This window comes from Trachinotus anak, unplaced genomic scaffold (assembly GCF_046630095.1).
Source record: "Trachinotus anak isolate AG129_WGS33_773 ecotype Australia unplaced genomic scaffold, CSIRO_AGI_Tana_v1 ptg000032l, whole genome shotgun sequence".
NCBI classification, from domain to species: domain Eukaryota; kingdom Metazoa; phylum Chordata; class Actinopteri; order Carangiformes; family Carangidae; genus Trachinotus; species Trachinotus anak.
In genome coordinates this window covers 434,946-457,300 of record NW_027273883.1, presented here as the reverse complement: position 1 = coordinate 457,300, position 22,355 = coordinate 434,946, and the positions used below count along the sequence as shown (strand labels likewise).

Genomic DNA, 22,355 nt, shown 5'->3' with positions numbered 1-22,355 from the left:
GGATGAGAGGGGAAATGTCTTGACTTAGTACTTTGTTGAAGAAGTTAAATGAGGACAAAACTGAAATCCTACCAGTCAGCCCCAAAGCAAAGAGAGAAAAGCTGTTTAATAAAAATGAACTCCCTGGATTAAATCTGAAGTTACAAACCTTGGTGTTATTTTAGATTCAGGTCTGAGCTTCAAGTCCCACATCATTATTTTTAGACCTTAGAAACAGCAAAAATACGAACATTCAGAAATCATGCCTTCATTTCAAGCGGACTTGATACTGTGATGCACCTTTTACTGGGAAACTTCATCTTGTTTAAAACTCTGTGAACCAGAATCAAGAGCAGAGACCACATCAGTCCAGTTTCACTCCCTTTTACATTTAGAACTGAAGTTAGGTGGGGCCGCCCGGTAGTCGAGTGGTTAGGGCGCGTACCATGTTGAGCACAAGACGCTCTTAGCAGGCGGTCACTGGTTCGACTCCCGACCGGTCCGACTCTTTCCTGCATGTCATTCCCCTCTCTCTACCCCCTTTCCTGTCGGTCTCCACTAAGCTATAATAAAAAAAAAAAATTAAAAAAAAAAAAAGAACTCAAGTTAGGCTCCTCTGCCATATGTCTTCATGGGCGAGGAACAAGCTACTTCACTAACTCCCTGATTAAATATAAACCTCCAAGAACACGGAGATCATCTGCTGCTGCTTTATTGAAGGGTCCTGAAGGAGAATCAGGATTCAGCCTGTGTCAGTTACTCAGCTGTGTAACACACAACCTGTAGATACCACAGAAGAAGAAATCAGTGTTTTAAAAGACACTCAGCACATCTATAACACTGTTATAACTATTGATGTCTTACTGATTTTATATTTTCTACATCATCCATTTTAACTTATTTTAATTATTTAACTTTCATTTTTTTCTGTTATTGTATTATGATCTTTAATGTTTTGAACATGTTTTTATGTCTTTTCATGTGATGCACTTAGTGCATGTAATTTCTTTATTCTAAAGAACGTTGTGCTGCATTTCTTGAATTATTATATTTCTATTATTATTATTATTATTATTTTAAATATCCTCAAACAAAGAAACAAACCATCAGGACTGAGAAGACAAACATGTCTGCTGAACTGATCCAGGTTCATAGTTCAGGTTCAGCTCAGGTTAAACAACAATCAACATTGCTAACTATTATTTAGCTTGTTGTCTGTAAAGATGTAATTAGATCTTATCTCATTCGCATAATCAAGTTTATTATTACACCACAGTATAAACCATATAATGAGATGTTAAAATGTGTGACTTTGCCTCGCAGGCCTTCGTCTCTGGACGCCTACGTGTTTGGTCACTTGGCGCCCGTGCTGAAGTCCAAACTGCCCAACGGGAAACTGCAGCAGCATCTGAAATCCCTCGACAACCTCACCAACTTCTGCACCAACATCCTGCTGCTGTACTTCCCCCGGGATGGCCGAGGTAGCTGGGAACAAAAGCTGAACTCTGTGATTAAAACCTGGAGGGGAAGTTGTGGGTTTTCCCTTTCAGAATAATATGCTGGTTTTTGATTTTAAGAGCATTAATAACTGAAGTGTTACAGAAATAACAGTTTTGAGGGCGGCAGCAGTTTTAGTCTCAGCTGTTCTGGAATTGGACTAGAGGTTCCTATAACATCACTGAATGACATCATGTAAACCATGGCTGCTAAACAGATTGTCTCAGTGAAAACATCAACAATCGGTGAAAGTGTTTGTGTGGGAGGAGAGAAAATGTGGGAACAGATTAATGTCATTTAGAAAAAAGCTCCCAGATGTTTGTTGGATTCCTGCTTCAAAGCTTCTTTTCTTATATTCTGGTGTCTCATTTAAGGTTTTGGTCTCCAATGAATCTTGTTGGCCGACATCCTCCATGTTGTTTTTCAGAGAGCTCCAGTCAGAAGACGTCCCCTCAGCCAGAAGCCGGAGACTTCGATCACGTCCCCAACAAGCGGAGGAAGCAGTTCCTGTCCGCTCTGGTGGCTCTGGGCGCCATGCTGAGCTACGCCCTCCTGACGGGCATGGTGTCCATCCAGCACGTCCAGCAGGAGGCGTTGGAGGAGCCACCAGACATGGAGACCATCGGGTCCCACGACCACGAGGAGGAAGGAGATGGCTGAGGATGACATACAGAGGTTACTGTGGGACAATGTTGAGGATAAGATCCAGATGTTTTACTGTCACAGGACATGAGTCAGATTTGAGAATGAAGTCATCAGCACATCCAGGAGGATGTTGGTGATGTTTATGTACAGAAATAATTAAAGATCATTCTGTATTTTCTTTACGTGGAGAAACATCATGTTGTTAAATTCTGTTTCTTTTCTGTTTAACTTTTTTTTAAAACTTTTTTAAGAAGAAACATGATTTGACTTTTTCTTTTTTGTTAAACTGAGCTCACAGTTGACAGGTGAATGAATCATCACATGACAGTAACAATAAATCCAGAGATGAAACAACCTGAAGTTTGTTTTAATAAGCCGCTAACGTGACCTGACGAGGTCGTCACGCTTCACAGTGACAGACTCATGATGACGAGAACTAGAATCAGCTCCAGGTGGTTGTTTCCTCCACTGACCAGCCAAGTTACAGGACATATGGTCACAATCAGTTCATCCTCCAGTCCAAGTGAACATGCGTTAAATCTGAAGAAACTCCCTCAAGATGGTCTTTAGATCCCAAATTCAAGGAGCCAAAACTGTGTTGTGAGGTCACTGTGGCCTTGACCTTTGACCTTCAAACTGGACCATTCTGCTCCACACGATTTAGTGTCAGCGTTAAGTGACAAACATAAGAAATACTTTATTTATTCCAGGAAAATTATTTCTGCATTCTTTATTTGAAGCTAACGCTGAACAGCCTTAAACCTTCATTCTCTCTACTGACCATCAGGGGGCGACTCCACTGGCTGGAAACAGAGTCTGATTGTATTGAAGTCTATGGGAAAATGTCTCTACTTCTCTCTGATTTATTACCTCAGGAAACGTTTTCCTGATGAGTTTATGTCTCAGTCTCTAGTTTCAAGTCTTCAACACAACATGATGTTCATTTTTTTTAAATTATGCTTCATTTAGAGGAAAATAGACCATAAAGCAGGGGATGCATTAAGGCGGGGCTACCGTGTGATTGACAGACTGAACCTGACAATCAGGATAGAGGACAGAGCAGGTCAGATCCACCCCTCACTCCTCCTCAGCTCCTCCTCCAAATATGGTTTCTTCTGGTTTCAAAAAACAAGATGGCGACGGACAAATTACAAACTGAGGCTTCACAAACCAGTTGTGACATCACAGTGGGTTGACACCTGGTTTGAAGTCCCATCACCTGATGCAGGTTGAAGGATGTGAGTTACAACATCCTCTAAATGTCTGAGTCTCCGCTGCTGCTGACTGTGGTCGTTTTGATCAGGTTTACACATGAACCTGTTTTAAACTGTAGAATAGCGTGTTAGCATGTTTGGTTCAGGTGCTAGCTTGTTTAGCCTGTAGCTAAAGGTTTAATATTTGTGATTCAAACAGGTTCAGATGTGTTGGTTCATTGCTGAGAGTTGATGATAATAAATGTGAACCAGGTCAATACAATGAACAGGAGCCAACTGTGTGTCAGTCAAACTCCCGTTAAATACTCGCTAACAGCTGCTTTTACTCTGCTAGCATCTTTGTTAGCGTCACTACAAACCCAACGCTGCCTTATTCAGGTGAAACAGACCATAATATGATATGAGATGTTTACCTGTTGTGGGTGGCTCACAGTGGGTGTGGTTAACCTGGTTAAAGACATCACTTCCTGTTAGTAGTAAAGAGGCTAAATTGAGATAAACTGATGAGACACAGCAGCAGTAAATAATCTGAGCTAATTCACCTGTGAATCTACATTTAGCTGAAGTTCAGTCTGATTGGTTGGAGAGAAAACTGTAGGAGTCTGTTCAGTTATTGGTGTTCAGACAGAAATGGTTGTTAACATTCATAATAAATGAGTCTGGTTATAAATTAATAGTGATGATAATGATAAATCATGACAAAGTTCTAGTCAGCGGTAGGAGATGATTTCAGTATAAACTGCAGTTATTTTAAACCAGATTTTCACAGACAGGAACATGTTGGTGTCTCCAGATGAGTGAGATCATCACCAAAAATATCCTGGAAAAGTCCTGGAAAATGATCCTGAGACAAGAGTAGGAATCCTGTGTGTGTCCTTCATGTAGAGAGGGTGGTGGGGGGGGGGTTCATGTCCCACCTCAGAGCTGCAGTTAGTCCTCACCTTCTTATGAAGTGTGAGCATCTGCCCCTCACCTGAGTCTGATCCAGGGTCACAGGACACAGACAGAGTTGGGGGGTCGGTAGGACCCTCAGGGGCCCTCACAGGTAACCGCCCGGATATTATGAGGCTAACGTAACCTGGAAGAACAACACAGCAAACGCACACCAGCCGAGGAGACGACAACATCTGTGTTTGTGTTGTGCAGAGAGGTTAATGGGAACAGTTTTTTGACTTGAGCTTGCCCACAGAGCCAACCCCCCCACCCCACCCCCACTCCAGAGTCTCCACCCGTCCTGACCGGGTCCGGACCCCGGGGACTTACAGCTGCACATGACGCCATCACACAGGAATCCTGGCCTGGCTCCTGTTCACCACGCTGCTGTTACTGTGAGTGTGAGCTGCTGGCCCTCTGTTGTGATGGTTCCTGCTGAGCTGGTCTGAGCTGATCTGAACTGGTCTGAGCTGGTCTGGTCTGATCTGGTCTGATGTGGTCTGAAGTGGTCTGAAGTGGTCTGATGTGGTCTGAACTGGTCTGGTCTGATCTGGTCTGATCTGGTCTGACCTGGTCTGATGTGGTCTGATCTGGTCTGAACTGGTCTGGTCTGAAGTGGTCTGATGTGGTCTGAACTGGTCTGGTCTGGTCTGAAGTGGTCTGATGTGGTCTGAACTGGTCTGAAGTGGTCTGATGTGGTCTGAAGTGGTCTGATGTGGTCTGGTCTGGTCTGAAGTGGTCTGATGTGGTCTGAACTGGTCTGAAGTGGTCTGGTCTGGTCTGAAGTGGTCTGATGTGGTCTGAAGTGGTCTGATGTGGTCTGAAGTGGTCTGGTCTGGTCTGATGTGGTCTGGTCTGGTCTGAACTGGTCTGGTCTGGTCTGGTCTGAAGTGGTCTGATGTGGTCTGAACTGGTCTGAAGTGGTCTGAAGTGGTCTGGTCTGGTCTGAACTGGTCTGGTCTGGTCTGGTCTGAACTGGTCTGGTCTGGTCTGGTCTGAACTGGTCTGATGTGGTCTGAAGTGGTCTGAAGTGGTCTGATGTGGTCTGAAGTGGTCTGAAGTGGTCTGAACTGGTCTGATCTGGTCTGAAGTGGTCTGAAGTGGTCTGGTCTGGTCTGAACTGGTCTGGTCTGAAGTGGTCTGAACTGGTCTGATGTGGTCTGGTCTGGTCTGAACTGGTCTGGAAACAGTCTGAGGAGCAGAGTCTAAGGTTCCCGGTGGTTTTTACACTGAGCAGTGTTTCAGTCCCGACTCAACAGAGGAGAGAAGGAGTCAAACTGCTGCTGTCGGACGGGGGTGGGGAGGGGTGGGGGGGGGTTCCCTCCCCTCCCCTCCCCTCCCCTCCCCTCCCCTCCCGTCACCTGCTGTTAAACGCAGGTTTCCATGGCAACGCTCCAGAATCAGAAACAAACAGTCCTGAAGTGTGAGAGGAGGTCTGCAGAGAAAACCACAGCGCTCCTTTGTTCCACTGATTTAACGTCTGAGGATTTTCACAAACTCCCAGTTCACATTCGCCTGGATGAGCAGACACCACCCATTCAACTCTTCAGACACAGTGATCCAGGGCCCCGGGGCCCCACGCCCCTGGATCACTGTGTCTGTGGTCAGGATTTCAGAAAAATACTGAGATTATAAACCCAGATTCTCTAGCAGGACTCCACCCACCTGATGAGCCGCCAATCAAACTCTGTACAATTAAAGAAAGACTCCATTTTATTTATTGAACTTATTATTTCTTGATTTAACTCTTTATTATATTTCATTATAAAATCTCTTTTATCTTGAGTTTTTAACTGCGAACAGTAAAGTTTTAGAATTTTTATTTGTTTACACATGAACAAAATCTACTAATTAAAGGAAATGTAAACAGAGACACAGCAGCCTGAGGGAGTCGTTGAAAACTGAACTGAACGAATTCCAGAAAATCCTTCTCTTTAAGGACAACATGACTCATGATGACCCACGTCCTCCCTCCAGGACCTGCTTCCTGTGACGTCTTCGGACTCTGGCTCGTCCTGTAGTTCTCACAGACCTCTGAGGTGCGTTTGGGTCATGATCCTGCTGCAGACCAGAGGGTGGAGCCTGTCTCAGAAGGGTGGAGTCAGCTCAGTACAGGTGTCCACCCCCAGAGTAAAACCCCAGTGTCTGGTCTTGTCTCCCCTCCGGAGACGTGGTTTAGAAACTTGTCTGAGACCAGGAGCCTGACAGGACTGATGCTGACTGGAGTCTGTGTGAAGCTGCTGGTCTGTCTCTCAGGGAACTCGTGATCTCGCTCCTTCAGAGACCTTCAGTCCAGATGGTCTGACTCTGAGACACTTTCTGACACTTTCCACCGTCACTGCGTAGTGATCAGTCGCCTGCTGGAAACCTGAGGCCCAGCCTTGTTTAGAGCAGGTAACTCTGCTGCAGACAGAGTTACCTGAACACCTGCTTCACTGGAGAGACACGCCCCTTCAGTGTGAACGGGTTAATGTGACGTCAGAGTCTCACAGGACATGACTTCCTGTTGTTAGTGTTTCTGGGCCCTGAGCGCCGACCCTCAGGTGTACCTCAGACGGGTTCTGACTGGACCACACTGCAGTGAGGGGGGCTCACGTTCTGGTCTGGGGCCCTCTGCTGCGTCGCTGCAGGACTAAGTGGAGGTCCAGAACAAAGGCTGAATGGACAGCAGAGAGACTGAGAGCAGCTCCTGACCTCTGACCTCTGACCTGCTACTGGTAACAAAGGACTGGTGTGATGGATGGAGGCGTGTCCTGTTCACTGCTGCTCATTCATCAGTCGGTCCATCAATCAGTGACCAAACAAGGAATCCAGCCAATAATCAGCAGATTCATTGAAAATGAACATAAATTATTGATTAATGTTTTCATTTCCTCTGTTTTCTCTCCAGACTAAATATAACACATGCAGTAAAACTGTAAATTCAGATATATAAAATAAATGTTATCAGCTGTGACAGTTCAGCTTCACTATTACAACATGAATATTTATTATTAAAATAACTGATTGCTTATATCAGACTTTATTCTGAAAGTCTCTTCATGTCTCTACTGTAGAAATAAAAATAAAAATTCAAACTTATCATCTGGACTTTATGAGTGAATTCATTAATTATCGATTATAGATTCTACAGTCTGTGTCATAAGTAAACAGATTTCAGCTGTTTGAGCTTCAGCTGCTCACCTGTTACCTGCCGCCGTGAGACATGCGCAGTGCAGTCGTTAATAAAAACCAGTAAACCTCAGTAGAGTCTCTGCAGTCGCGCGCTTTATGCTAATCACCGTGCGCGCACGCGCCTTCCGGAGCAGCGCGCGCCAGCAGCAGCAGTTTGGCTCGTGAACCGACCGTTAGTTCCTCCGGTTCTCCTGCTCCGGTTCTCCTGCTCCGGTTCTCCTGCTCCGGCTCTCCTCCGGCTCTCCTCCGGCTCTCCTCCGGCTCTCCTCCGGCTCTCCTGTCCCGGGCTCCGGACTCCGGGTCCCGCTGTCCGTCTGTCCCGGTCCGCTCGGTTCTCCGCTCAGGGTCTGGTCCGGAACGACCCGTCCGCTCGGACCCGGTTCTCCTCGGTCTGGTCCAGTTTTGGAGGCAGTCTCCGGCTCGGTCGGCCCGGTTCGCCCTCCTCCAGGTCCGGTCCAGACATGGGTTGGACTGTCCCGGTTCTGCTGTCGGTGCTCTGCGCTCAGCTCGCGGCGGGAGTCCCGGACGGACCGGACGTCCAAGGTAAGAGGACCTCACTGGGGTCCGCGGGTCATCTGGTACCAGAGAAAGTACCTTTAAACTGAGTATTCATGTGTACTCTGTGTACTCAGGTAGAAATTCGAGGTACTTGTACTCCGTTAGTTCCTGAGAGCTCGATGATCTTTAAAGGCTGAAACTGTTATTTTCATTATCAATGAATCTGCTGATTATCATTTTCGATGAATTGATTAATCGGTAACAGGAAGCACAAACTGGGTCCGGATCCGATCCGTGTAGAGTCCAGCTGATCTGGATTCTGCTCTCAAACTGGGTCAGAGTTTTTAATGACGATACTTTTCATCATTGATCAGTCTGTAATCGATCAGAGACCTGTGCTGGTTCTCACAGACCGAGGTGACGTCACACTAGAAAATAATCAATCGATGGTCAAACAGCTGCGGATCGACTAATGGACTGATGTTTGCAGCTCGGACAGATTCTGGTCCAAGGAGAAAGTTTTGGACCAGAACCAGTTGAGGTCTGCGGTGTTTGTGTGGGCCCTGACCCCTGGTTCCTGCAGGTGTGACAGGTAGTTCACCATCACCCGTAACCATAGCAACAGCTTGTACACAGAACATGGTTGTATGAGAAACTCCTCTCTCTGTAACAGATGCTCTTATCACCATCACAACAATCAATATCAATCAATAATCAATGTTCCAGATCTGCTGCTGCTCTGCAGGTTGTCAACATTAATTAGTGTGGATTCATTTAGCTGTAAGACTGTAGGTTCCTGCCTACAGCTGATCACAGCTCTAACTTCAGTTATTGACAAATGATTAAATGTATTGATTGAGAGGATCCATATCCAGACTGTTGGACGAAGTGTGACACTCGGAGTTCTCTATGGACCGTGTCTGTCGGTTCTCCGCTCTCTTCACGTCAACAACAACATCCTCACGTCAACAACAACATCCTCACAAACAGTGGTACGAATTATGATATTCCATCTCCTCCTCCTCCTCCTCCTCCATCTCCTCCTTCTCCATCTCCTCCTCCTCCTTCTCCATCTCCTCCTCCTCCTCCTCCATCTCCTCCATCTCCATCTCCTCCTCCTCCTCCTCCTCCATCTCCTCCTTCTCCTCCTCCATCTCCTCCTTCTCCTCCATCTCCTCCTCCTCCTCCTACCTTTCCTCCATCTCCTCCTTCTCCTCCTACCTTTCCTCCTCCTCCTCCTCCTCCTCCTCCTCCTCCATCTCCTCCTCCTCCTCCTACCTTTCCTCCATCTCCTCCTCCTCCTTCTCCTCCTTCTCCTCCTCCTCCTCCTACCTTTCCTCCTCCTCCTCCTTCTCCTCCTACCTTTCCTCCTCCTTCTCCTCCTACCTTTCCTCCTCCTCCTCCTTCTCCTCCTACCTTTCCTCCTCCTTCTCCTTCTCCTCCTCCTCCTCCTCCTTCTCCTACCTTTCCATCTCCTCCTTCTCCTCCTACCTTTCCTTCTCCTTCTCCTACCTTTCCTTCTCCTCCTCCTCCTACCTTTCCTCCTCCTCCTACCTTTCCTTTTCCTCCTACCTTTCCTTCTCCATCTCCTCCTTCTCCTCCTACCTTTCCTTCTCCTCCTACCTTTCCTCCTCCTCCTACCTTTCCTTCTCCATCTCCTCCTTCTCCTCCTACCTTTCCTTCTCCTCCTCCTCCTACCTTTCCTTCTCCTCCTACCTTTCCTTCTCCATCTCCTACCTTTCTTTCTCCTCCTCATACCTTTCCTTCTCCTCCTCCTCCTACCTTTCCTTCTCCATCTCCTCCTTCTCCTCCTACCTTTCCTTCTCCTCCTCCTCCTACCTTTCCTTCTCCTCCTACCTTTCCTTCTCCTCCTCCTCCTACCTTTCCTTCTCCTCCTACCTTTCCTTCTCCATCTCCTACCTTTCTTTCTCCTCCTCATACCTTTCCTTCTCCTCCTCCTCCTACCTTTCCTTCTCCTCAGTGATTGACGTGTTGAGCCTTCAGGACTCGAGGCAGAGCGTGGCAGCGGTGGAAAAGCTGTCTGGTGGTCTGAGCGCGCTCAGTGACGTCTACGTGGTGTCGACGCTGCGGTTGCCGGCGAAGCTGGGCGGAGTCCTGCTGGGTGTCTACAGCAAACAGGACAACAGGAAGTACCTGGAGGTTGCTGTCATGGGGAAGATCAATAAAGGTTGGTGGACATTTAAATTAAACCTCCTTAACCTGCAATAAACCAAACCTCATTCAAATTCTGTTCAATTTAAATTCTGGAGGAATCAGTGTTTCCAGATCTGAAGTTAAACTGAAGCAGCATGAAGAACATTTCCATGGAAACATGGAGGCTGTGAGGTTAATGATAATTAGGATTGGAGGGGGTAGGGAAGGAAAAGGAGGTAAGGAAGGAAAGTATTCATTTCCCTGAACAGGTTCTAGTAGCCACTGAGGGGGTTTGGTCTGGTCTGAGCAGCTGGTCTCTGCTGGACTTCAGAGTCCTGCAGAGGACGGGGTTGTGGCTCTGGTTCTGTGGTTGTGTTTTGATGACAGACTGAGGTCCACTGCTCTGACAGAATGATCACTATGATCTCATTTACAGTGAGTGTGTTTGTGTTTTCACCTTTGACCTCAGGCAGGATAATGACATCATCATTACAGCTGTCAGTCACTGCTCAGATGTTTAGATTGATGAGCTGATGGAGGCGGAGCCTGTTCTGTTGATTGAAACTCTTGTTAGAGGCTCATTAATAAAGATTCAGAGAGTCATAATAATAATAATAATAATAATAATGAAGATGTTTTTGTTTTGTGTGTTGAAGTAACAGTTTCAGTCATCTGTGTTTCTGCTTTTTAAAAATCTGAACTGTCTCATTCAACACTGATCTCATTAAAATAGAGCTGCAACTAATGATCTTTATCATTATCAATTAATTCAATCAATTAACTGTTTGGTCTATGAAAAGTAAGAAATAGTTAAAAATTTCCCACAGTGACATCTTCAAGAGTCTCGTTTTATCTCCAGTTGAAATGTGACTAAATCCATTAATGAATGATCAGAAAAGCTGCTGATTAATTTCTGTCAGCTGACTCGTTGCAGCTGGAACATCTGTCGAGCTGTAACCACCAGGAGATGAATCCTCCGCTCAACAGGACACAGAAATAAATTCTCAGTGGTCTCGGTTGTTCTGACCCAGATTCTGATCAGTTGATTCTGTCTCATGGACACAGTCTCATCAAACAGCTGATCACTGTAGGAGGAAATGGAGCATTTGTTGGGGACTATTTTCAGTGGCGGATTGATCCACATTAGGTTCTGTGAGTGTTTGGTGCAGCAGGGACAGAGTCAGTGTTTCACCTTCACTTCTTCTTTCTCTCCAGGTTGTTTTATTTTCATTGGTCAGTTTCCTGGTGATGTCAGCTGCCCACAGTCCTGCTTCACTCTGTTTCTTCTTCTTTTCCATTTTCTCATCCAGAGGGAACATGGACCGGTTGCTCTGATCTACGGTGGCTGAGCAGGGACAAACCTCAGCTGTTTTCATTACTGGTTGATGTGTTTGTTGTGTTTGTGACGGTTTTGTTCATGTCCTGGTTTATAAAGCATCAGAACCTGAGTCTGGACTCTCCTCCTCCTCCAGTTCTGGTCCGTTACGTCAGAGCCGACGGGAAGATCCACACCGTCAACCTGCAGAACGCCAACCTGGCCGACGGGCGGACTCACTCCATCATCCTGAGGCTGGGAGGGCTTCACCGTGACAACATGAACATGGAGCTCTACGTCAACTGCCGATTGGCCGACTCCAGCCAGGGCCTGCCGCCGCTGGTCCCTCTGCCCAGAGAGGTGGAGATGGTGGAGATCAGACACGGACAGAAGGCCTACGCCCGACTGCAGGTCAGACACATGAAGGGCTTCCTGTCTGTCAGCAGCTGGTTCAGTCAGTCCATCGATCAAAAATCAATAACCAATAACATGAGTCTCTGGGTTTGAAGTCATTTAGACAATTAATCAGTTAATCAGTTAATCAATCTCCTCAGACTGAAGCTGTGGTGGCATCACTGAGCTGCTCATTACAGCTGAGACTGAAAATAAAGAACCAGGGTCCTGAGGGAGGGAGGGGTCAGCACAACCTCTACTGCTCGCCCCACGGTCCTGGAGGTCACAGGTCCTGGAGGTCACAGAACCAGACACAAAGACCCAGATCCAGATTCAGAGACCCTGAACCAGACACAGACACCCTGAACTTGAGTCCAGTACAGACCAGAACACACCTGCGGCAGGTCTATACAGGTGGACGGTGGATTAAAGGGTTAAAGGTCTTTATTGTTGTGGCGCACTGAGACCTGGATCATCTGCTCCTGTTTCCTCTCTCGCAGGGCGCCGTGGAGTCCCTCAGACTGGCTCTAGGGGGCAGCGTAGCTAAAGCTGGAGCTCTGACTGACTGTCCATTCCAAGGAGACTCCTCAGCCTACAACTCAGGTGAGCTCACCTCACGTAACTTCAGTCCTCTACAACCCAGGTAGACCGGGACCAGGTCAGGGTCAGGTTGTTGGGAGTCATCATTCCATCACTCAGAGACTCAGGTGTCTCCAGCAGGTGACAGGAGCTGAGCTGAGGCTCTGCTGGTTTGTCATGTGACTCAAACAGGTGTTCAGGAGACAGCGTCAGGTGACCCACACACTCAGTCAGTTTGGGGTGGGGGGGTCATTCTATGACTCTGTCACCTGAGACTCACCTGTGTTTGTTTTTCAGTGAGCGGGGAGGTGAACTCCATCCTGGGTGAGTCTCCACTAAAACCACCGCTCCATCCAAACTGATGACACCTGACAGTAATCAATAATCACACCTGATAACTTTCATCTCAGGTGACCACACCAAGGCTCTGATTGGTCAGCTCATCATCTTCAACCAGATCCTGGGAGAGCTACGACAGGACATTAGAGAACAGGTGAGACAGGACATCACAGGACAGGTGAGACAGACAGGACATCAGAGGACAGGTGAGACAGACAGGACATCAGAGGACAGGTGAGTCAGAGGACAGGTGAGTGGATGTACCTGTAGAGCTAACTGGTCTTCTCGTCCCCAGGTGAAGGAGATGGCTCTGATCAGAAACACCATCCTGGAGTGTCAGGTTTGTGGTGAGTCAGCAGTTCTCTGTCCTGTTGTTAACACACCTGTGTTGGACACCTGAGGACATGATTGAAGACAGTCGGTGTCTCTGCAGGTTTCCATGAGCCTCGTTCCCGCTGCTCCCCCAACCCCTGTCACAAAGGTGTTTCCTGTATGGAGAGTCTGCAGTATCCTGGATACACCTGTGGACCCTGTCCACCTGGAAGCACCGGCAACGGGACGCACTGTCGGGACATCGACGAGGTGGACACACATCAACAACACAAACACAACAACTACACAACAGCAACCCAACAGTGATACTGGTGTGGACATTAACTTTACCCCCCCCCCCCCCCAGTGTGAGCTGCAGCCCTGTTTCTCTCCTGGAGCCTGTGTGAACACTGTGGGCGGGTTCAGCTGTCAGCCCTGTCCTCCTGGTCTGTGGGGGGCGCCACTGGCTGGAACTGGACTGGACTACGCCAAGACACACAAACAGGTCTCACACACACACTCACACACACACACACACACACTCACACACAGTGTGGGGCTGTGGTAGACAGAGGTGCGCTTGTTTTCTACTCCAGTGCCTTTTTACACAGAACCGGGTGTTGTGTGCTGCAGTGTGTGTGTTCATGTGTGTTTGTATGAAGTGAAGCTGAGTTGTGTTTTTAAACTGCAGCAGCTCATTAACACTTGACACTGTGTGTGTCCTCAGGAGTGTGTAGACATCGATGAGTGTGTGGATCTACCTGACGCCTGTGTGTCAAACTCTGTCTGCATCAACACTGTGGTGAGTCCATGTCGCTGACAACAGCTGATCTGTAGTCAGCTGACACTCAGGGGGGCGGCGCCCTCTGGTGGACGCTCGGCTCTGACGCCGTTTCTTCTCTCTCAGGGCTCTTATAAGTGTGGCGGCTGTAGACCTGGTTTCCTCGGCAACCAGACGTCAGGTTGCTACCCCAGGAAGTCGTGTGCTGCATTGACCTTTAACCCCTGCGACACCAACGCCCACTGCACCATGGAGAGGAACGGGGAGGTTTCCTGCAGGGTGAGGATGCTGCTGGCTCGGTCATGTGACCTCAATGTCTCTGTGACATCATAACTGCAATGAGATGACATCAACCAACATGATCTGTGTGTGCGTGCGTGTGTGTGTGTGTGCAGTGTAATGTGGGTTGGGCAGGTAATGGTAACACGTGTGGAGTGGACACAGACATTGACGGGTACCCGGACCGCTCTCTTCCCTGCATGGACAACGACAAACACTGTAAACAGGTCAGACACATATTTTACATTCAGTTCATCGTCTTCATCAGTGGAGGAGGAGCAAAGAGAAAACACAGTTTAATAGATTTAATGGTGAAGAATCTGAAAGAGTTTATCAAAGGTTAAAGCTCCACACAATCTAAAGGTAGATGTCCATGTGTTTGTGATTATAAAGCAGGTCTAGGTTCTATATTAATACTGTGAAAGTATCAAAGCCTCAGTCCACAGAGAAATGCACACAGCCTGTATTCAGAAACTGAGCCTTAAATTTCGCTCAATAATAGTTTGTGGATTCTCACAGTCAAAATATGTTTATGCTAGAAACCCATTTTCTAAATATGAGACTTGATCTTTAACATGAATATTAGTGAACAGTAAAATCATTTCATCATCTGCATCGTGCAGGAGTTTGTAGTTTATAGAGTTTGTGTATTAATGACATTTTATAGTTTATGATATTTTCCCATTTTTATATTTTATTGTTCAATGTTTCTGTTCATATTGAAGCTGTTTTGTTTTATTTTTCTAGTTTTTCTTCTTTTGTCTTTATTATTGTGAACCAAAGCAAATTCCTCATGTGAAAAACCTGATTGTGTGTGTGTGTGTGTGTGTCCACCAGGACAACTGTGTGTTCACTCCGAACTCTGGTCAGGAGGACGCCGACAACGACGGGATCGGAGACCAGTGCGACGAGGACGCAGACGGAGACGGCATCAAAAACGTGGAGGTGAGACAGGAACAACGCAGCGAGATCTTCTGTCCACAATTCTCTGCTGCTGAAGACCCTGAAACACCTCGTTTCTTCTGTACATCACTGTGTGACTCATTTGCATAACTCCGCCCACTGGCTGTTTGTATGTTGTTGTGGCTTGATGCCCTCAAACAAAGCTGGTTCGAGCAGAGGCTAGTTTTAGCCTGTTGCCATGACTACAAGACACAGCTTCCCTTTGTATGTACTAACCCCGGTGCAGGTCCAGTTGTATTAGCAGCGTTGGTGTTTCCTGGCGGCTCAGGTACAGACTGAGCAGGTGACTCAGACTCACACAGTTTTGTTCAGGTGAGGGAGATGTTAGCGCACATACTAACAGCTTTAACTTCAGAAGAGGAAACAAGTTTGTGTGAAGCTACCTGTCCGTCAGTCAGGTGGCTCCTCAGGTGTTGTTCCTCTTCGAGAGCTTCAGATCCTGGTTTCTGGTCCTCAGCTGGTTTCACCTCCTCATCTGAGGTTTTACATGTGGACACAACCTGTAGAAAACTGAATCAGTTCTGTTGTGGGCTCTCTGCTTTTATCCTCAGCTCAGTGAAACAGGAGTAAAACAGACACCTCTCCTCTCTTCTCACCTGTCTCCTCCTGTCCTCCTGCAAGCCTCTGTCTTTAGACACGACCATGAACATCTGAATAATCATTTCTCTGTCCCCTGTCCCTCAGGATAACTGCCGGCTGGTCCCTAACAAAGACCAGCAGAACTCAGACAGCGACTCGTTCGGAGACGCCTGTGACAACTGTCCCAATGTCCCCAACAGTGACCAGAAAGACACCGACAGCAACGGACAGGGAGACGCCTGCGACCAGGACATCGATGGAGACGGTAAGAGACGCCGGTCTGTCTCCAGGAGACAGATGAGGAGGGAAGCAGCTTCCTGTCCTGCTGACAGTCCTCAGGACAGACAGACGGTCTCTGAGCAGCTGCTGATCAGTCATCAACTTTACTGAACCTGTGTGTGGGGAGGTCGTCCAGCCTCGTTTTCCCAGCGTGCACCTGCATATGTGTGATAGGTCAGGATCTGTCTGCTGAGATCAGGTGATTGATCGCTCACAGAGCAGCGAGTCAGGTGACAGTCAGGTGTGTGATGAACAGAGCAGCCTGCAGGTGGAGCCTCATCTACATCCTGTTTCTCTGAGTGAGAGAGAACATGATGACACTGTTTGTGTGTGTGTCTCTTCAGGTATTCCCAACGTTCTTGATAACTGTCCGAAGGTGCCGAACCCGATGCAGACAGACAGAGACAGGGACGGGGTGGGAGACGCCTGTGACAGCTGTCCTGAGCTCAGTAACCCGATGCAGGTGAGCCTCAGCTCCTGTTGTGGTGCTGACTCATTGACACGCCCCCTCCTGGACCAGTGACATCACCTCTGTCTCCTCTCTTTCTCAGACGGACGTCGACAACGACCTGGTGGGAGACGTTTGTGACACCAATCAGGACACGTATGTGATTAACACACACCTATGTGTCTGTGATGTCATCAGTGTGAAAACCACCTGAGCCCTTCTGACTGTGTCCAGACGATCAGACTTTGTCCTCGTCCTGCAGGGACGGAGATGGTCACCAGGACAGCAGAGACAACTGTCCAGACATCCCCAACAGCTCCCAGCTGGACTCTGATAACGACGGCCTCGGAGACGACTGCGACCACGACGATGACAATGACGGCGTCCTCGACGACTACGACAACTGCCGACTCATCGTCAACCCCAACCAGAAAGACTCTGACGGTGAGAGAGGACAGAAGAAGCTGCCTGATCTACTTATTATAGATCTATGACCTGGGAGAGATCAGCTGCTGTTCCCACATCTGACTGTCTCTCTCTCTCTCTGCCTGCCCCCCTTTCTCTCTGCCTGTCTGTCTCTCTCCTCAGTGAACGGCGTCGGGGACGTCTGTGAGAACGACTTTGATAATGACGCCGTGCTGGATTTGATTGACGTGTGTCCGGAGAGCGCTGAGGTCACTCTGACGGACTTCAGAGCCTATCAGACCGTCATCCTGGACCCGGAGGGAGATGCCCAGATTGACCCCAACTGGGTGGTGCTGAATCAGGTGACCCCCAACCTCATGTCCCTGATGTGGAAACTGATAAACGTGGTGGTTTCCAGGTGACAAGGAGCATTAGAGGCTCTGAGAGGACCAGGCTGAATTTACCTGATGACGGCTCACATGAAAGGTTTTCAGACAGTTTTTGAAAAACCAGGTGTCCTGAAACCAGAAGGACTGAACTAACCTGTCCTCAGTAGAGCCTGTCACCGTCCAGGTGAGTCCTGCAGAGCCTCTGACCTGACGCAGCAGAGCTCCATGACACTGAGACCATGATCCTGAGACAGGTGTGTTACCTGTTGACATGACATCATAGTGTCCATACAGCTGAGTGTGACATCACAGCGTGACATCAGTGTTCATACAGCTGTGACTCACCTGTTGCTAGATTACACCTGTGATGTCACTCAGGTGTGTTGGGTCAGAACCCTTGATGACGAGCACAGACCTGACTGTTGCCGTGTTTTCTTCAGGGTATGGAGATCGTGCAGACGATGAACAGCGATCCTGGTCTTGCTGTGGGTACGTGTGTTCACCTGAACCTCTATTAGACCACCTCAGTCCTGCTCCTCGTGTAGACCGTCTGCTCCGTGTGTGTCTGCAGGCTACACGGCGTTCAATGGCGTCGACTTCGAGGGGACGTTTCACGTCAACACGGTGACAGATGACGACTACGCTGGCTTCATCTTCGGTTACCAGGACTCCTCGAGTTTCTACGTGGTGATGTGGAAACAGACGGAGCAGACGTACTGGCAGTCCGTCCCCTTCAGGGCCATGGCCCAGCCCGCCCTGCAGCTCAAGGTCTCTACGGGGTTCTAGTCTTGGTTAGAGTCCAGCTGTCTCATGGTGACTGACTGTGTTCTCCTGGTCCTGCAGGCGGTAAAGTCTCAGACCGGACCAGGTGAGTTCCTGAGGAACGCTCTGTGGCACACCGGAGACACACCTGGAGAGGTGAAGCTGCTCTGGAAGGACCCACGAAACGTCGGCTGGAAGGACAAGACCTCGTACCGCTGGCAGCTGAGCCACCGGCCGCAGGTCGGATACATCAGGTAAGACCACCACCAGACCTGCAGGTGGACTACAACCTAAACCAGACCTGAGGGAGTCTAAAGTAGACCTGAGACCTCAAACCAGACCTGCAGGTAGACCCTGCTTACTTAGACCCTTAGTGCTCTGTAGTGCTGATACTGTAATGCTCTGTGTTACCGAAGTACAGATACTAGTGTACTCTGTAGTACTGATACTGCAGTATCTGGAGTACTCTCCCAGCCTGCAGCTGCATCTCTTCCACTCGTCTCTCTCTTCTTTTTTTACTACATTCCTTCCCCTCTGAAACTTCTTTGTGGCTCCGGGCCCCCCGGTACTCTATTGTACTCGTCTCCATGACAACCAAAGCCCTGGCAAAAATCTGCCTCTGCAGCCGTTGATATGCAGATCAGACGGAGACGCACTGAAAAACTTCATCTGAGTTTGACTGAAGAGTCAGAACAAACCAGTGATGAAGTCAAACGTGTTCATGTGACCTACATACATGTGACCTACATACATGTGATCTACATACATGTCACCTACATACATGTCATCTATGTACATGTGATCTACATACATGTCACCTACATACATGTGATCTACGTACATGTGATCTACATACATGTGACCTACATACATGTCATCTACATACATGTCATCTACGTACATGTGATCTACGTACATGTGATCTATGTGTATGTGATCTACGTACATGTCATCTACATTATTGTCATCTACGTACATGTCATCTACATACATGTCATCTACATACATGTGATCTACGTACATGTGATCTATGTACATGTGACCTACATACATGTGATCTACATACATGTGATCTACGTACATGTGACCTACATACATGTGATCTACATACATGTGACCTACATACATGTCATCTACATACATGTCATCTACGTACATGTGATCTATGTACATGTGATCTATGTGTATGTGATCTACGTACATGTCATCTACATTATTGTCATCTACGTACATGTCATCTACGTACATGTCATCTACATACATGTCATCTACATACATGTGATCTACGTACATGTGATCTACGTACATGTCACCTACATACATGTGATCTACGTACATGTCATCTACATACATGTCATATACGTACATGTGACCTATGTACATGTGATCATGTGACCTAGTGTCAGTGCTGTGAGGAGCCTCCTGCTCTTTTCTGATCTGTTCACTGATCAAACACATGTCACCTACGTACATGTCACCTACATACATGTGATTCAATTCAATTCAATTCAATTTTATTTGTATAGCGCCAAATCATAATATACATTATCTCAAGGCACTTTACAGGGTCAGGTCCAGACCTCACTTTGTTACAGAGAAAAACCCAACAGTTCCCACAAAGAGCAGCGCTTGGTGACAGGGGGGAGGAAAAACTCCCTTTTAACAGGAAGAAACCTCCAACAGAACCAGGCTCAGGGTGGGCGGCCGTCTGCCTCGACCGGTTGGGTTTAGGAGAAGATAGAAAGAGAGGGAGGGGGAGGAGAGGGGAGAGAAGAGAGAGAGAGAGAGAGAGAGACTATGTATGTAGAGTATGATCTACATACATGTCACCTACGTACATGTCATCTACGTACATGTGATCTACATACATGTCATCTACGTACATGTCATCTACGTACATGTGACCTACATACATGTCACCTACGTACATGTGACCTACGTACATGTCACCTACGTATATGTCATCTACATACATGTCATCTACATACATGTCACCTACATACATGTCATCTATGTACATGTCATCTACGTACATGTGATCTATGTACATGTCATCTACATACATGTGATCTACATACATGTGACCTACATACATGTCATCTACATACATGTCATCTACATACATGTGATCTACGTACATGTGACCTACATACATGTGATCTATGTACATGTGATCTACGTACATGTGATCTATGTACATGTGATCTACATACATGTGACCTACGTATATGTCATCTACATACATGTCATCTACATACATGTGACCTACGTACATGTGACCTACATACATGTCATCTACGTACATGTGACCTACGTATATGTCATCTACATACATGTGATCTACATACATGTCATCTACATACATGTGACCTACATACATGTCATCTACGTACATGTCATCTACATACATGTCATCTACATACATGTGACCTACATACATGTCATCTACATACATGTCATCTACGTACATGTGATCTACGTACATGTGATCTATGTGTATGTGATCTACGTACATGTCATCTACATTATTGTCATCTACGTACATGTCATCTACATACATGTCATCTACATACATGTGATCTACGTACATGTGATCTATGTACATGTGACCTACATACATGTGATCTACATACATGTGATCTACGTACATGTCACCTACATACATGTGATCTACATACATGTGACCTACATACATGTCATCTACATACATGTCATCTACGTACATGTGATCTATGTACATGTGATCTATGTGTATGTGATCTACGTACATGTCATCTACATTATTGTCATCTACGTACATGTCATCTACGTACATGTCATCTACATACATGTCATCTACATACATGTGATCTACGTACATGTGATCTACGTACATGTCATCTACATACATGTCATATACGTACATGTGACCTATGTACATGTGATCATGTGACCTAGTGTCAGTGCTGTGAGGAGCCTCCTGCTCTTTTCTGATCTGTTCACTGATCAAACACAGATCGGTCCTGGTTTCAGACTGAGCCCCTGGTTCTGGAGCAGATTTAACAGGTCTGGACTCAGGTCCTTCAGTCAGGAGAGACTGAGGAAAAGGAGGAGCCAGGATCAGGGTCAGGACTCCACACATGTATATGCTCTGACAAGGAGTGAGTCCCTGTGTTAACCTCGAGGAGCGTTTGGTTTCTAACCCGGCGTGTCCCTGTGTTAACCTCGAGGAGCGTTTGGTTTCTAACCCGGCGTGTCCCTGTCCCTCTGTGTTCCAGGGTGAAGCTGTATGAGGGCACAGACATGGTGGCGGACTCAGGTGTTGTGGTCGACACCTCAATGAGAGGAGGGAGACTTGGCGTCTTCTGCTTCTCCCAGGAAAACATCATCTGGTCCAACCTGCGCTACAGGTGTAACGGTACGACCTCTGACCTGTCCTACCACACACACACACACACATATGTTTCAGCTTTGTGGCCTTCAGTAGAGCATGAGGATGATGATGATGAAGATGATGGTGGTCCTATATAAAAACGTCCCACTTTGTTTATGTGAAGTCGTTATTATCTCTGCAGGAAGCAGACATGATCGGCACAATATTGATCGTTAATAACAGACTGATTGTTGTTGTTGTCATGGTAACTGTCACTCATCATTACACTGGTTGGTTGTTGTTTCAGACACGGTGCCTGAAGACTTCCAGTTTCATCGTAAACAAGTTCTGATGCACATCCAGGTCTGAGAGCTGCAGACGGGCTCTGACTCACACACACACACACACACACACACACATACATCTCCATACACAGAGCCTGAACTTCTCTCAATCCACTTTAACTGTAGTGTGTGTGTGTGTGTGTGTGTGTGTGTGTGTGTGTGTGTGTGTGTGTGTGTGTAAGAGAGTGTGTGTGTGTGTGTGTGTGTGGCACACACCACATCAACAGTCAGTGAAACTCTGTGTCAGGAAACAAACAAGAAGCCTGGAGACATCAACTACAACTCCTATGGTGCATTTCACCAAGAAACAGCCAATCACAGAGCTTCACATTCGGCTGCGTTCTCTGTTAAAGGTTATTGATCAGTCAGTCCATCAGACCTCAGTCCATCAGACCTCAGTCCTCAGTCCCTCAGTCCTTAGTCCATCAGTCCATCAATCCCTCAGACCTCAGTCCATCAGACCTCAGTCCTCAGTCCATCAGTTCTTTTGATGAGTATTTTATTTTGAAATTGAGCTCTGTGCTGCAGCAGTTTGCCTTTTCTCAGAAGGTTTCAGGTTCAAGTTCAGGTTCAGGTTCAGGTTCAGTCGAACATTAACACCACAGAAGTAGCTGAGAACTATAAGCTAACGTCACAGAGGAGAGCAGCATGTTGCTTTAATGTTCCTGTGTATTTTCACATGTACAGATCTTTGTTGAAATAAACTCTCCACCTCCACTTGTCTGACTGATGCTGCTTTATG

The 22,355-nt window shown here is 47.2% G+C and overlaps 2 protein-coding genes across 3 annotated transcripts in view; both read left to right on the top strand.

Moving 5' to 3' along the window:
• The window catches only part of mtx1a (metaxin 1a), a 43,478-nt gene extending 41,003 nt beyond the window's left edge, over positions 1–2,475 (top strand). Inside the window, exons 7-8 of the mRNA XM_071470384.1 lie at positions 1,303–1,460; positions 1,904–2,475. Of these exons, the coding sequence (XP_071326485.1) occupies positions 1,303–1,460; positions 1,904–2,136 (391 nt within the window). The 3' untranslated portion in view covers positions 2,137–2,475. The remainder of the gene's footprint in view (positions 1–1,302; positions 1,461–1,903) is intronic.
• Positions 2,476–3,328: 853 nt separating this feature from the next.
• thbs3a (thrombospondin 3a) lies at positions 3,329–22,330 on the top strand. 2 transcript variants are annotated; one of them, XM_071470382.1, is made up of 23 exons: positions 3,329–3,359; positions 9,922–10,128; positions 11,567–11,820; positions 12,303–12,405; positions 12,679–12,705; positions 12,792–12,874; positions 13,016–13,067; positions 13,154–13,302; positions 13,400–13,537; positions 13,760–13,834; positions 13,940–14,092; positions 14,209–14,319; positions 14,930–15,037; positions 15,740–15,899; positions 16,258–16,376; positions 16,465–16,517; positions 16,624–16,805; positions 16,950–17,128; positions 17,596–17,644; positions 17,727–17,923; positions 17,999–18,171; positions 21,175–21,314; positions 21,577–22,330. In XM_071470382.1, the coding sequence occupies exons 1-23, from the start codon at positions 3,344–3,346 to the stop codon at positions 21,636–21,638; spliced, it is 2,790 nt and encodes a 929-aa protein (XP_071326483.1). In that variant the 5' UTR covers positions 3,329–3,343; the 3' UTR covers positions 21,639–22,330. The 2 variants fall into 2 exon arrangements, with proteins under 2 accessions (XP_071326483.1, XP_071326482.1); XM_071470381.1 differs by lacking the exon at positions 3,329–3,359 and adding an exon at positions 7,584–7,985.
• Positions 22,331–22,355: the final 25 nt, after the last annotated feature.

Excerpts from the sequence above, each read along its gene's own strand:
- thbs3a (XM_071470381.1), top strand. The coding sequence starts at position 7,904 with ATGGGTTGGACTGTCCCGGTTCTGCTGTCGGTGCTCTGCGCTCAGCTC. Across the intron at positions 12,706-12,791 it reads GGAGGTGAACTCCATCCTGG|GTGACCACACCAAGGCTCTG; the intron begins GTGAGTCTCCAC and ends CTTTCATCTCAG. Across the intron at positions 15,900-16,257 it reads CCAGGACATCGATGGAGACG|GTATTCCCAACGTTCTTGAT; the intron begins GTAAGAGACGCC and ends GTGTCTCTTCAG.